The 14,604-nt window shown below is 35.6% G+C and overlaps 1 protein-coding gene across 3 annotated transcripts in view; it reads right to left on the reverse strand.

Annotated features, from left to right (window-relative positions):
* FSTL5 (follistatin like 5) overlaps positions 1–14,604 on the reverse strand; it is a 620,880-nt gene that overhangs the window by 433,575 nt on the left and 172,701 nt on the right. For all 3 annotated transcript variants that reach the window (XM_060011592.1, XM_060011591.1, XM_060011589.1), the window contains exon 3: positions 8,713–8,961. In XM_060011592.1, coding sequence (XP_059867575.1) covers positions 8,713–8,961 — 249 coding nt within the window. The remainder of the gene's footprint in view (positions 1–8,712; positions 8,962–14,604) is intronic.

The raw sequence follows: 14,604 nt of genomic DNA on the forward strand, positions 1-14,604 counted from the left end.
TAGAGACCGTGCCAACGTGTCATGTAAATGTTTCCATTTCCTAAGATTTTTAAAGGCCAAAACATGTGCTGTATTATTCAAGCATATTTTTCTTCAGGATCTGAAAGTAATTTTGACATAAATTTAATTAAACCCCAACCCCACTCTTATGTTTTGTAGAATGCCATCATAGCTAAATGCCACAGTTATTATTCCGAGTACTGGAAAACACACCCAATACCAACTGGCATGTTCTTTTCTATTTCACCAAAAGTGCAGTTGATGTGGGCCTATTAGTATCTTTCAAGTGAAAAATTAAACAACGCTCAGTTTTATTGTCTATATAATTAATTTACACCCATGTATCTGTTTTGAAAGTAAGTAAATCTGGGGATCCAAAAAATGAATTATGGGTTTTGATAAGGCATGGAAACTCCACTCAAAGCTAGAGCTCTAATGTCAATATTCTGTGCTTGTTTGGAAGTAGATGGACATCCAGTGACTAGATAGATACAATGCAAATGAACAGTTCCAAAAATCATTCTCCTCCTTAGAATATTCCCTTAGTCAAAACAGGCCACGCACTACATGCAGGACATCAGGCTGTCTGAGTTTTTATACATATGAATTAGCTTCAGCACACACTACAACACAACACTTTTACTGGTACTCATCTGAAATTCAAGTGAATGATCAGTATCTCCTAGGTTGACAGAGTGAACAGAATAGGTTAAAGATGTGAATTCTTACAAAGGAAGACTCCCTTCTTATTAAAAGAATGGGCAGTGACTTTCAAAGCCGCGTGAGTTAACACGCGGGATAAGAAGGTGGAAGTTGTTCTCAACACGTTCCTTCTGAGTTCGAACTTCCCTGTTGTTTTCTGAATGTGACTGTCTCATTTCTTTCTGAATAATGTTCTCAAGCATCCCTCCTTTCCTCTTTTAATTTGGACCTCATACTCAGTAATAATAAACTGCCAAGAGAACAAAAAGTATACGGCCATCAATAATGTTTGGATGTAACGTGACACATTTACACGGATAAAAAAATGTTTCACTTAAACAAAGGGTAGATAGGTTGTTTTGACACAGAATGATTTCAGCATATCTGACTTTCAAGCTTATCTAACATAACATGAGATTTTCTGGCAATGGGGAAAAACATCGATGGGCATTTATCGAAGGAACTAGCCACTCATTTCCACTAATTTGGCAAAAGTAAGAACTGTGTCACCTTCATCTTTGGATAGTGCGTTTAAAATGGGTCAGCCGCAGGATTAGGTGACAATAAACGATCACCAACGAACAGTCAAAAAATTGTATTTGCTCATGAATACCTGTCCATGGTATACATATGCATATATATTTTCTGTAGATACTTTTATTAATTATTACCTGAAACCTTTTGACAGGCATGTGACACTTTGAACACTTATAAATTTAATCAAGCATATGTAATATTGTTCCTTTCAATTAATTACACTAATGCTTAATTAGATTCATCAAAAGCTCATGCATCTCTCTCAATTTTTATTAGCGTTTTCTTCCTTTTTAAGAAAAAAATGTTTCAAAAAGTGAATTAGGGCTTCCCTGGTGGCGCAGTGGTTGAGAGTCTGCCTGTCAGTGCAGGGGACACGGGTTCAAGCCCTGGTCCGGGAAGGTCCCACATGACACGGAGCAACTAAGCCCATACGCCACAACTTCTGAGCCTGTGCTCTGGAGCCCACAAGCCACAGCTACTGAAGCCCACGCACCTAGAGCCCATGCTCCACAACAGGAGAAGCCACTGCAATGAGAGGCCTGCGCATCACAACAAAGAGTAGCCCCCGCTCTCTGCAACTAGAGAAAAGCCCGTGTGTAGTAACGGAGACCCAATGCAGCCAAAAATAAATAAATTTATATTAAAAAAAGTGAATTAAATGTCAAAAACCCTAGAAACATCCACATTAAGTCAATCTATATTCCAACATGATTGGGAGCCAGATTGATTAAAACATATTGAATAAATTAAATGTTTAAATGAAGAAATATTTGATAGAAAATGTTTGAGCTGCCTCAAACTTTCAGATAATTTGCTTAATCAAATAAAGCAGTTTCATTTGTCAAAGTATATCCTCAGCACAATGACTGTTCTCAATAACATTGACTTATGGCTTGCTGATGGAATTAATAATAAAATGCTATTATCTTAGATATATGTCAAGATAATTGCCCATCCACTTTCTGTTTTTTCAGAGTTATCTGTCAACAGTTCTTTTTTCCTAAATAAAAATAGTTTGTGTATGACACAAATAGTTACACATAATGGTGACTGCTAATTCATAAGAGAGATGGAAAGCCGTTGAAATAAAATAGCTATTGTAGACTTACATGCTTTCCAAATACTTTGGAAAGGTGTGTCTTGGCTAACTAGTCTAAACAGATTTCATTATTGCAAGTTTTAACTAAGAGGTACAAATGTAAACTGTATGTTAGCATTAGGAAGTTAACCCAAAATATGTAATAGAATTTCCAGGATTTAGAGATGGTTGGGAATCCATTTTGTTCTATACACAAGCTGAGGCAAAAGGTACTCACCAGGAGAGCTCTGGATACAGAGTAGATATGCACAATAAAGCAAAGATAACATAATAATTCTGCCCCTGAGAGAGGTGGAAAATATGGCTTTGGACTCTTTCTTCCTATGTAATTCTTTCCTGGAAAAATTAAAATCCTGGTTCAACCCCATTCCTTATCTTCGCAATGCCTTACTTAAGCAGCTGACTATATTTGTATCAGTAGAAGAATACACAGCCATGGAAGACTACTCTCACTTTAAATTCATGAGCAAAATATACCACATGGTTTGTCAGCACCACCCAACACCCTATTACACCCCCTGGTCTTTTCTCTCTTTTTCCTTGTTTATTGTTTCACAAATTTTTTTCTTTGTTCTCAAATCCCCAAAACTTTCTTCTCTGCCACTTTTAACTCATGCTTCCTTTTTGTCACAAAATGAGGAAAATTTGACAAAAATTAAATATAATAAGAAGTCCACTTAGTCTCTAAATTTATATGGGGGGGTAGGGGAGTAAAATCACATTGTTATACATCTAATAGGTATTCTATTTATAGTATACGGTAAGCAAAATAAGCCTATAAGTCAGTGAGAAAGGTGACTATGAGATAGATGTTCAATTACAATCAAGAAACTAATAATAAATATGTTTCTAAACTTGAGTTATTTTTTCTTTAAGTAGTCTTATTTACAATTGGAAAACTTATTATCGTCAATTTGTTTATTATGATCTGACAGATTTGGTTCTGTAATAATTTGACCAGAGTCTTTTACGCAAGACTGATGTAAACCTAAAAGAAATTATGTGTGGCTTCCCAGACTCAAGGGTGAAAATTTATTTCAATCAAGTGTTCACAGTTATTGAAGTTCCACTCTTTTTTTTGCAGTACGCGGGCCTCTCACTGTTGTGGCCTCTCCCATTGCGGAGCACAGGCTCTGAACGCGCAAGCTCAGCGGCCATGGCTCACGGGCCCAGCCGCTCCGCGGCACGTGGGATCTTCCCGGACCGGGTCATGAACCCGTGTCCCTTGCATTGGCAGGCGGACTCTCAACCACTGCGCCACCAGGGAAGCCCTAAGTTCCAGTCTTTTAAACCCAGTAATTATCTCTTATTAACTTCTTTTGCCCAAGAACTGTGTTAAATGCATTATTTAACCCTTACAAATACCACAGTGAGAAACGCTGTTTCTAAATAACGTAAAATAGTCACATGGAAATTACTATAAAAAATAAATTTTTAAAAATCAAAGGCAAGTAAGCTATTATGACATTAGAGACTTAAGTGGAATGATTTGAAGCATACATGCACTAAAAGAGAGGCCAGAAGCCCTTGGTTCTTATCCAAGTAGCTTTAACTTATGTGTGAATGTTGGCAGCCATTTTAAAAATCTTAGGCTTATTACCTTCTGGCTTGTTATTATAATGAATTAATAATATAATAGCTGTGAAAGTGTTTTGACATAAATAATACCCAATATTTCTCATTTCTCTCTGACAATATTTTAATACATTTGTTGGGTGGTCCTAACATTTAAATCCTCCTCTTTTGGAGCTTTTCATATCATATGTAAAATCTATAACATATCTACTATCTATAAATGGAAGATAAACACATACACTATGTAATGTTTACAAAATCCTTTAGAGTTTTCAAAAATCAGGGGAGAACTAAACATTTGGTATGATTTTAGTAGCAAATAGTGCATTTACAAACGTACACCTAACAACGATTCCTAAAGTATGTTATATAGTGGGTTATACGTAGGATTCTGCAGGTCACAGTTTGATTAGAGAGGAGAGTGACAACAAAACTATATTCTTAACACCGATTAAAATTTCAGTGCAAAATAAATACGAAAAATGAAACACAGCTCAGTTGATTTTGTCATCGAAACAGAAAAATGTAATGTACATCTAATGAAATTCAGGGGACTAATAAAATTGGTTTTGAGGTTGTGGGTACAGGATGCATTCAGAGGAACTGGAACTTCTGAGTGTCAGCATTTTGTCCAAGTTATTAATTTCACCACCAATCTGTAATTCCATTTGCTAATACTGACTAGAAACAAAATAGAACAGAACAAACAAACCAACATCTGGGTACCATTTTCCAAAGTTGATATTATCAACATAATTATTTTTCATGAAATGGTAAACAAGCCTGTTTCAACATAAAATAGAAGCTTTACCAACATGCCCTTTCCCAAAAAAAGGCAATCTAAAAGCCCAGGGGGACTATCACAGGGCATTTTACTGATCTATTTTAAAATATCATTGGCAGCCCAGTTTTCTAGCCTAAGTTCTAGAAGTTCTGTCTTAAAAAATAATAATAATCAGGAAAGAGAATCAATTAAATATGAAATATGAATGTCTCTCCAGATTATACCAAAGAAAAAGAAAACTATGTCAGATCTCATTCAAATAGCACACACGTAGCTGTAAAAAAACATATTTCCCAAGTTGTTACTCTTTGTGATGCACATTTAGGTGCACAGAACATTTGCATTTATAGCAGTTTTATAATCAGTGCAGTAAATGGCCAAAGTGTTTCTGTTCAATTGACTTTCTCATAAAAGGTTTAATTCCCTACTCCTCTTGGCAGAGGTTATATCTTTAGCTTCTTACTCCAGCTTACATCTATACTCTGAGTGTGTAAATTCTGCTGGGTGACCCGGTGTCTGACAGACTGACCCAGCGTCAGGTGAGAGGACCTTTTATTTGTTATGTGTAACCACGTGTATTGCAGCAGTTAGAAAGCCATTTGCGGGTGAGGCATGGGAAATTAAAGCAAAACTCTCATCACAGTGAATAACAAGGCATTATATAAAATGGAAAGTTTGATTCTATGGTAAAGATCATCATAAAGTATTTGATGCCAATAAACAAATAATATAATATTCTATATCCTATTGTAGACAGTTTCTTCATAATCGAATAAATGTGAATAGAAATAAATTAGAAAAAAATTTGTGTTCACAGATGTATGTTTTCTCTATAGTTTCAGAAATCATAAATCACTAAAGAAAATTCTTAGTGAATTCATGTCTATGTTTATTTATGAGTCAGTAGTAATAAATGCTGAGTATACTACAGAGGCATTTTAAATATTTAACACAAATAATAATAAGATATATAGATATAGGTTAGATATAAGTATAGATATGTGTATTGATATAGAGATAAATATAGATATAAATGTTTTTAATCTGGACTCTAATCTTAATTTTAAAATGATGAATAAATATACAGGCTTAATTATAAATACTAAACATAAATCTGATAAATTTATGATGTGTGAAACAAACAGGACTTTGCTTAAAGTTCAAGTCATTAATGAATAATGCAAATCTTCCTTTCTTTAACTTTTTAAAAAGTTTTTGTTATTATTTTTTCAGTACTTTTAAAATTAAGCTCTTTTATTTTATGATAATTATATAGTCATCTGCAATTGAAGAAGTAATGCAGAGAGAGTCCATGCATCCTTTACTCATTTCTACCAATGGTAAGTAACGTTTTGCAGAACTATAGTACAATATCATAAACAGGATACCAACTTTGACCCCATCCACTGATCTTACTCAGATTTTCTGTTTCACTTCTATCCATTTGTGTGTGGGTATGTGTGTTGTGTTCTAGTCAATTTTACCACACACGTAGGTCCCTGTATTCACCACCCTAGCCAAAAACAGAGGATAATAAAGATCTGCGAATATGTTTAAAATTGATTTTAAGGCATTAGTAATCTTTTAAATCAGAAGTTAACAAACCTTTACTGAAAAGATGCAGATAAAGCATTTTTTAGGCTTTGCAGGCCATACTGTCTCTGTTGTAACAACTCAATTCTCCTTTTGTAGCTCAAAAGCACCCAACGACAATTCCTAAACTAATAGTGTGGCCGTATTCCGATTTGGCCTATAGGTTCCTGTTTGTTGATTTCTATAAGGTTTTCTTAATCACCTTTTATTAGATCTAAAAGTAGAAAAAAAAATTTTAAGGAGGAAAAGATTCCTGTTATTTTGCTTGTTTTGATTTTTTCTATTTGAAAATATTTAATTAAACATAATTTTTTAGCAGTTCTTGAACATAATATTTTGACTTGCTTCTTTCTTTGGGCCATTATTTGAAACAATATAAATTGCTGAAGTTCCACAGAAAGAATAATCCACAAGCACAAGAATGAATTTTAGCCATCACACTATTAGGCCTTCGGCTCCATAGAATCTCCTTTTATGTCCAAAATTTGGCCAATTGCACACTAATAAGACAAGCAATTTATCATTTTATTATATATTATCTACTTCCTTTCTGCTGAAATAAAATCCTCTTATGAGATATATATATATTTATATTAGGCAAAACACCAAAACAAATAAACAAGCAGAAGACCCACCAATTTTAAGACCTGGGAAATGTGTTAACCCCTGGTAACTCACCCAGTTAATATAAATTAAGTTGTAATACTATGTATGATGACAAAGTATTTTGGAAGCAATCATAGATCTAATAAATATGCTTAGTATGTCTGAAGGACAAAAGATTTTTAAACCACTGTTTTATGAAGTAACTCATAAGGAAGGCAACATTACACGCTATATCCACTTCATTTATTTCCACGCTGATTTGCATACTGCAATGCATTATGCCTAAGCCTCCAGCAATAGAGCAGAACATTAAATACTCCAGATTTTTTTCCTCACATGATAATTATCGTATATTTCCATATAATCAATCAGCTGGGCCAAACCTCAATATTAGAATATAATTCTAAGTTAATCGCATATTATTTACATAGTTTTATTATACTAGATATCAATGGAATAGTAAAATTTTCACTATACCATTTCAGGTCAAAATGACAGAAAAATATTATTTTATGAGTATTAAAGCACAATGTTAATCCAGTTAATTTTAGGTATTTATAAGACAGATTAGATAGAAGAGGATAAGAAACAGAACTTGAAACCAAAGCATCTGTTATTCTTTCAGTAAAAGAAAATAATCTAACGCCATCAATTTCTTCAATACATGTAATCAAGGTGCACAGATTCACTCTGGTAAAGAAACTATTCTTGTAATTTATCTCATTTATATCAAAGGGCTTCTAGTAGCCACAATGGCTACAGAGCCTTCCATCTTAATTCATTTGAAAAGCTGTGTGTCTTTTTTAAAATCGCCTTGAAAATAACACTTTCTTCTACCAAGTTTGAAAAAGAAAACTTAATCGGTGGGCAAATGAACAACATTGTATGTTACCATACATTTAAGCTAAGAATTAAAATATCACATGAGCTTTTAAGTGTAAAAATACTTCAGCAACATTCTGAGAGCTAGGGATGTAGAACCAATTGAAGATTAGAAACCAAGCTGATCACTGACCTGTTAGAATGATGGGAGTTCTATATACTTAACACTTTAGAATTTCAGTCTGTGTTACGACTATTAATAAAAAAATATTCTTTCCAGCATAAATAAATAAACAAGAAATAAGTTTATAAATAAATCAAAGGCATTAAAGATGTTTAATGATTTATTTATCCAGCATGTTAAAACAATTTGTCAAATTACTAATTCAGCAGTACTTTTCATATAAACAGTTACCACTGATTTTGAGCACCATGGTAGTAAATACTACTAACTTTTAAATTTTAAATTATTGTCATCTCAGATTTACTATTTGGGTTTAGCATGAGTTCATAGTTATTTCAGTGGGCATTTACAGGTTCCATATAATTTGAATTATGTGGTACTAGCTGAAGGCATCATTTTTAATCAGGAAGAAATGAGATGTTCTCACAGCATGGCTTGGCATTCATTCTTCTCTCAATTTCACTCCAGGTACATTTCAATGGGTGGAATTGGCTTGTTGACTGAATTGGCCACTCTGTGTCCCTAAGAAAACTGCCATGATTGGGAAGCCATATGGTGCAATGCTGTAAGCTATATTAAATTCTGAGTCATATTTTGGCCAGCTTTGTTCTCATGACTGAGATTCAGAATTGTATCCATGTAAATTTCTATCCACTTGCTGCTCACAAGTGTCATTAGCTCACATTATTTTTCTTTATTTTTTTAGACACTTGCTATATAAAGTGGTGCTGGAGTTTACACTTAAAGGCACTAGTTGAGAAGACGGAAAAAATAGAGAAAGGTGACCCTTTAGGCTCACCCGGTATTTACCTCTGAAGAAGCAGTCTTCATTGTGGACAATGGTAATCTTGTGTTTTTTCAGGCAAGCAGCTCTGTGCACCTCACAGTGGTTTTCATAGAATTCTCCATCAGATCCACACACAGGTTTGTAGTGCCGATTGCAAAGGTCCATGCAGGCACATTCCGCTTGCCCTGTCTCTCTGCTGAGAACACAGTGCCTTCCCAAACCACAGTATTTGTTTTCACAAGATCCCAAAGGGCCATCCTGAATCAGGAATCCTAAGGACAAAGAATAGAAAATCACTTGGATTCATATGTCCAAATAAAATGCTGATGTCAAAGTTTAAAGGGAAAAGGAAAAAAATAATCTAAGAGAAATATAATATAATCAGAGTTCAGTTGTTCTCAGTGGAGAAGGGACTTGTATTAGAACCAGCAGGTGAACTTTTTCAAAATACCCTTAACATACTCCCCTTCTTTCCCATTTCTCCTTGAGCTCTCACCTCCCTACCCAATGAGTATTACAGTCCTTAAGGACAAGGGCTCTAAAGTTAAAATGCCTGAACTCAAATTCTCTACCAATTATTAGTTTTATGTCCTTGGATAAATTGCTTCTCTGTGCTAAGTTGTCCTATCTGTAATACAAGGTTGATAATATAGATGATCTCCTACAGTTGTAAGGAACAGTACACATACTGGTCCATGGAAAGCACAGCCTTGACACATAGCAAATGTTTAACAAATGTCAACCTTTACATTAGCAGAATTCTGGTAGGAGAAAAGAAATGTAGGTATATAATGTAGTAAATAGGAGAGAATAGGAATAAGAAGCAGTGTCTTGAAAACTTCTTTCTGGGTTTTAACATCTGATCCTTTCTTGTTTTGACATTTGCCACTTGGCAATTACTGGTGAATTTCATAACTAAATGAACAAATCATGAAGAATTTGATTGTCTTGTTACTTGTTCAGTCTAACAATCTACATTTGCATCAGAAAAGTATAGGTGGATCTAGCAGTCTTGTACTAAAACCAAACTAAGCAACTTAAATACTCAGGCCTTTATAGGTAAATCTGGCTTTTCTTCTTTGAGAACATTATCTGACTGAAAAGTAAAAAATGTCAGTAAACACACACACACACACACACACACACACACATATATATAAAGAGAGAGAAATATATATACATGTATCTCAAGGAATAATATATATTCATATATATACACATGCATAAATGTGTGTGTACATATATTTACCATTGGTGACACTTATATACTGCAAAAAATAAAGTTTTGAGAGGTTATAAACTTAAATGACAGTAATTTTATTAGATACTTAGTGTATATTTTCAGCTGGTTGATTTAAAACCATCTCCCTACATGATTGCATCACAATGATTAAGAACATGGTTTCTGATCCAGAGTTTAAATCATAGCTCCACCAGTTACAAACTTCAGGACCTTGGGTGGGTATCTAACACATCTATAACTTAGTTTCCTCATCTGTAAAATAGGACTAATTGTATCCTCAAACAGTTATCAAGATTAAAGGGTTTGTGAGGGAGAGATCAAGATGGCAGAGCAGAAGGAGGCTGGGCTCAACTCCCTTCACAAACACATCAAACTACAAATCCACGTAGAGTGACACTCACTGAAATCTACCTGGGACAAACACAACAGGTCTTCTACACCAAGGCTATAAATAAAGATCCACAGAGCATCTGACAGGAAGGGAGGAAATGATCAGGCATGGACCCACACCCTAGCAGGGGACACAGAAGAGGAATGAATATCACAGGCTTGGAGATTCTCCCTGGGAGCAAGGGATTCAAGCTACATATTAGGTGCCCCAGCCTGGGGCGTCCAATACCAGGAAGGTGAGTCCTCTTAGCTTGTTTGAAAACCAGTGGGGCTTACCAGAGGGCTGTAAGAACCCAAGACTCCATTCTTAAAAGAGCACACACACAGACTTACTCCCAGTCACATCATGAAGGCAGAAGACTGAAATCCCCTGGGGCTCTGGCCAGCCCGCCAGGACATCCTCTGCACACATCCAGCCTGCATGGCCTCCTGCTCCAGCCCATCTTGCTCCGGCACTGCTCCCCGCTAAGGCAGAGTCTGTCATTGCCAATGAGACTGCACATATTTGGAGGGAATGGAGCCGGCTGAGACCCCAGCACAGCCTCTGTCCAGTGCGGAGGTAGACACTGCCAGCTCATGAGTCCCTGTGCACACTTGAGAGTGGACAGGGTCAGTTCAGTGGTGCGGCACTACCTCTGCAGCACCAAGCCAGCCTCTAAAGACAGTGTGCACACCAGGGGGGAAAGTGAAACCAGCAAGAAGTGCAGGCCCAAGCACTCAAGCCCTGGCTGCGTCCCAAATCAAGGTGGAGACTACCAACATACCTGGGTGAAAGCCAAATACCTCAGGGCTCTTGCTCTAGCTCCTCAAGCCTCATCCCTGCCCCAGATAGGGCAGTAATGGTTATTGAGCATAGACGATGTCCTGACCTTCTTCACCTGGCTCTGGTTGTGGCCCAACTACACCAGCACCACCACCCACCAAAGCAGGACACCCAAGGGAAGGACACAGCCTGTGCCCTCTTCAGATCCAGCTCTCCCACCAGAGCCACTGAACGAACATATGCAGAGTGTAGAGGGACACTCCCACACAAGGACACGCCACCAAGCCTGGGATAGGCAACTGTTTCACCTAGTTTCATAGAGAAAAAGGAAGTTAAACAGAATGAGAAGACAGAGGAATATACTTCAAATGAAAGAATAACAGCAAAAACAAACGAACAAACAAAAATCCCTGAAAAAAACCCTAGTGAAATAGAGGAAAATAATTTACCTGATAGAGTTCAAAGCAATAATAGTAAGAATGCTAACTAAACTGGGGGAGGTGGGGGGGAAATAGATGAACACAGTCAAATTTTAACAAAGAACTAGAAAATATAAAAAAGAACCAGTGAGAGCTGAAGAAAACCATAACTAAAATTAAAAAACACACTAGAGGGAATTAACAGCAGACTAGGTATACAGAAGAACACATAAGTGATCTGGAAGATAGATAAAGGAAATTGCCCAAACAGAACAGGAAAAATAAAGATTTTGTTTTTTTAAATGAGTAGTTTAAAGAACCTCTGGGACAACATCAAGTGTATTAACATTTGCATTACAGGTGCTGAGAAGGAGAAGAGAGAGAGGAAAAGGTGGAAAGTGTATTTGATGTAATTATGGCTGAAAACATCCTGAACCTGAGGAAAGAAACAAATATACAGATCAGGAAGCACAGAGCATCCCTAACAAGATGAACCCAAAGAGACCCACACCAAGACATATCATAAATGGCATAGAGAAAAAAAAAGAGTCACACAGAAGGGAACCCCCAAAAAGCTATCAGCTCATTTCTTTGCAGAAACTTTTCAGGCCAGAATGGAATGGCCTGATATATGCAAAGTGGTGAAAGCAAAAGCCTAGGATACTCTACCCAGCAAAGTTATCATTCAGAATTGAGCCAGAGATAAAGAACTTCTCAGAGAAGCAAAAGCTAGAAGAATTGATCAATATTAAACTGACTTTACAAGAAGGGTTAAAGAGTCTTCTTTAAGTGAAAATAAAAGGGTGCAACAAGAAATAAGAAATTATAGGGTGGAAAAATTCCCACCAGAAAAGGCAAGTACGTAGTAAAGACTGTGGATCAATTGTTTCAATAATCTAGTATAAAGGTTAAAAGACAAAAATTATAAAATCAACTATAGGTACAATATACAGTTAAGGGTTAGACATTAAGATGTAAAATATGAAATCAAAAATATAAAATGTGTGGGGGGAGTAAGAAATATACAGGTTTTAGAACGTGTTTGTACTTTTTGTACTTAAACGACTATCAGGTTAAATCAAGCAGATGTACTTATAGGTCAACATATATGAACTTTATGGTAACTGCAAAACAAAAGGCTACAATAGATATACAAAACCTAGAGAGAAGGAAACACAAATATAACACTGAAGAAAATCATCAAAAAACAAAGAAAAGACTAAAAAGAAAAAAAGAAAACAGAGAAAAACAAAAACAAAAGCCAGTAAACAAATAACAAAATGGCAGTAAGTACATACCTATCAATAATCACTTTAAATGTCAAAGGACTAAATGCTCCAATCAGAAGACACAGGGTAGCAGATTGGATTAAAACACACAAAACGAACAAAAAAAAACAGGACCCATCTATATGCTGCTTACAAGAGAATCACTTTAGAGCTAAAGACACACACAGACTGAAAGTGTGGGTTGGAAAAAGATACTCCATGGAAATTGAAACAAAAGTAAGCTGGGTAGGCTTTTTATTTTAAAGTAGATTTTAAAACAAAGTCTATAATAAAAGACAAAGAAGGACATCATATTATGATAAAGAGATCAATACAATAAGAGGATATAGCATTTTTAAACATAAATGCACCTAATATAGGAGTGTTTAAATATATAAAGCAACAATTAACTGGCATAAATATGGGAGAAATTGACAATAATCCAGTAATAGTAGGGGATTTTAACACCATACTTTTATCCAGATAGAAAATTGATAAGTAAACAATGGCCTTAAATGACACATTATAACAGTTGGATTATATATATATATATATATATATATATATATATATATATATATATAACATTTAAAGGAATTATAAAAAAGAACAAATAAAGCCTAAAGTCAGCACAAGGAAGGAAGTGATAAAGATCACATAGAAAAGTAGAGACAAAAAAATAGAAAAGATCAATGAAACCAAAGCTGTTTTTTTAAAAAGATAAACAAAACTGAGTTAGGTTCATTAAGAAAAAACAAAAAAGAGGACCCACATAAACAAAATAAAAAATGAAAGAGGAGAAATTACAACTGTTATGACAAAAATACAATAATAAGAGATTTTATGAACAATGATATGCCAACAAATTGGACAAGCTAGAATTGGATACTTTCCTAGAAACACACATTGTTCAAGACTAAATCAGAAGAAATAGATACTCTGAACAGACTGATTATTAGAATTGAAATTGAATCAGTAATCAAAACACTACTGATAACTGTAAGTCCAGGACTGGATGGCTTCACAGGAGAATTCTACTGAACATGTAAAAAACAGTTAGTACCTATCTTTCTCAAACTATTCCAAAAAAGTGAAGAGGAGGGAACACTCCCAAATTCAGTCTGGGAGGCCACCATTACCCTGATACCATGACAAAATGAAAATTACATGCCAATATTCCTGAAGAATATAGATTGAAAAATCCTCAACAAAATAAAAACAAAATTCAACAATATATAAAAAGGATTATTCACTATGATCAAGTGGGATTTATTTCAAGGATGCAAGCTTGGTTCATAACTTCAAATCAATGTGATACATCACATTAAAAATACAAAGGATAGGGCTTCCCTGGTGGCGCTTCCCTGGTGGAGCAGTGGTTGAGAGTCCGCCTGCCAATGCAGGGGACACGGGTTCGTGCCCCGGTCCGGGAGGATCCCGCGTGCCACGGGGCGGCTGGGCCCGTGAGCCGGGGCCGCTGAGCTTGCGTGTCCGGAGCCTGTGCTCCGCAGCGGGAGAGGCCACAACACTGAGAGGCCCGCATACAGAAAAAAAAAAAAAAAAATACAAAGGATAAAAAGCACATAATCATCTTGATAGACACACAAAAAAACATTTTATCAAATTCAACACACATTCGTCCTAAAAATTCTCAACAAAGTGGTATAGAATAAATATTTCTTAAGCATAATAAAGGCCATTATAACAAACCCACAGCTAGCATCATACTCAACTGTTAAAACCTGAAAGCTTTTCCTCTAAAATCAGGAACAAGAATCAAGACAAGGATAGCCACTCTCACCATTTCTATTTAACATATTATTTTAAGTCCT

This window comes from Delphinus delphis, chromosome 5, assembly GCF_949987515.2.
Source record: "Delphinus delphis chromosome 5, mDelDel1.2, whole genome shotgun sequence".
Classification (NCBI taxonomy): Eukaryota; Metazoa; Chordata; class Mammalia; order Artiodactyla; family Delphinidae; genus Delphinus; species Delphinus delphis.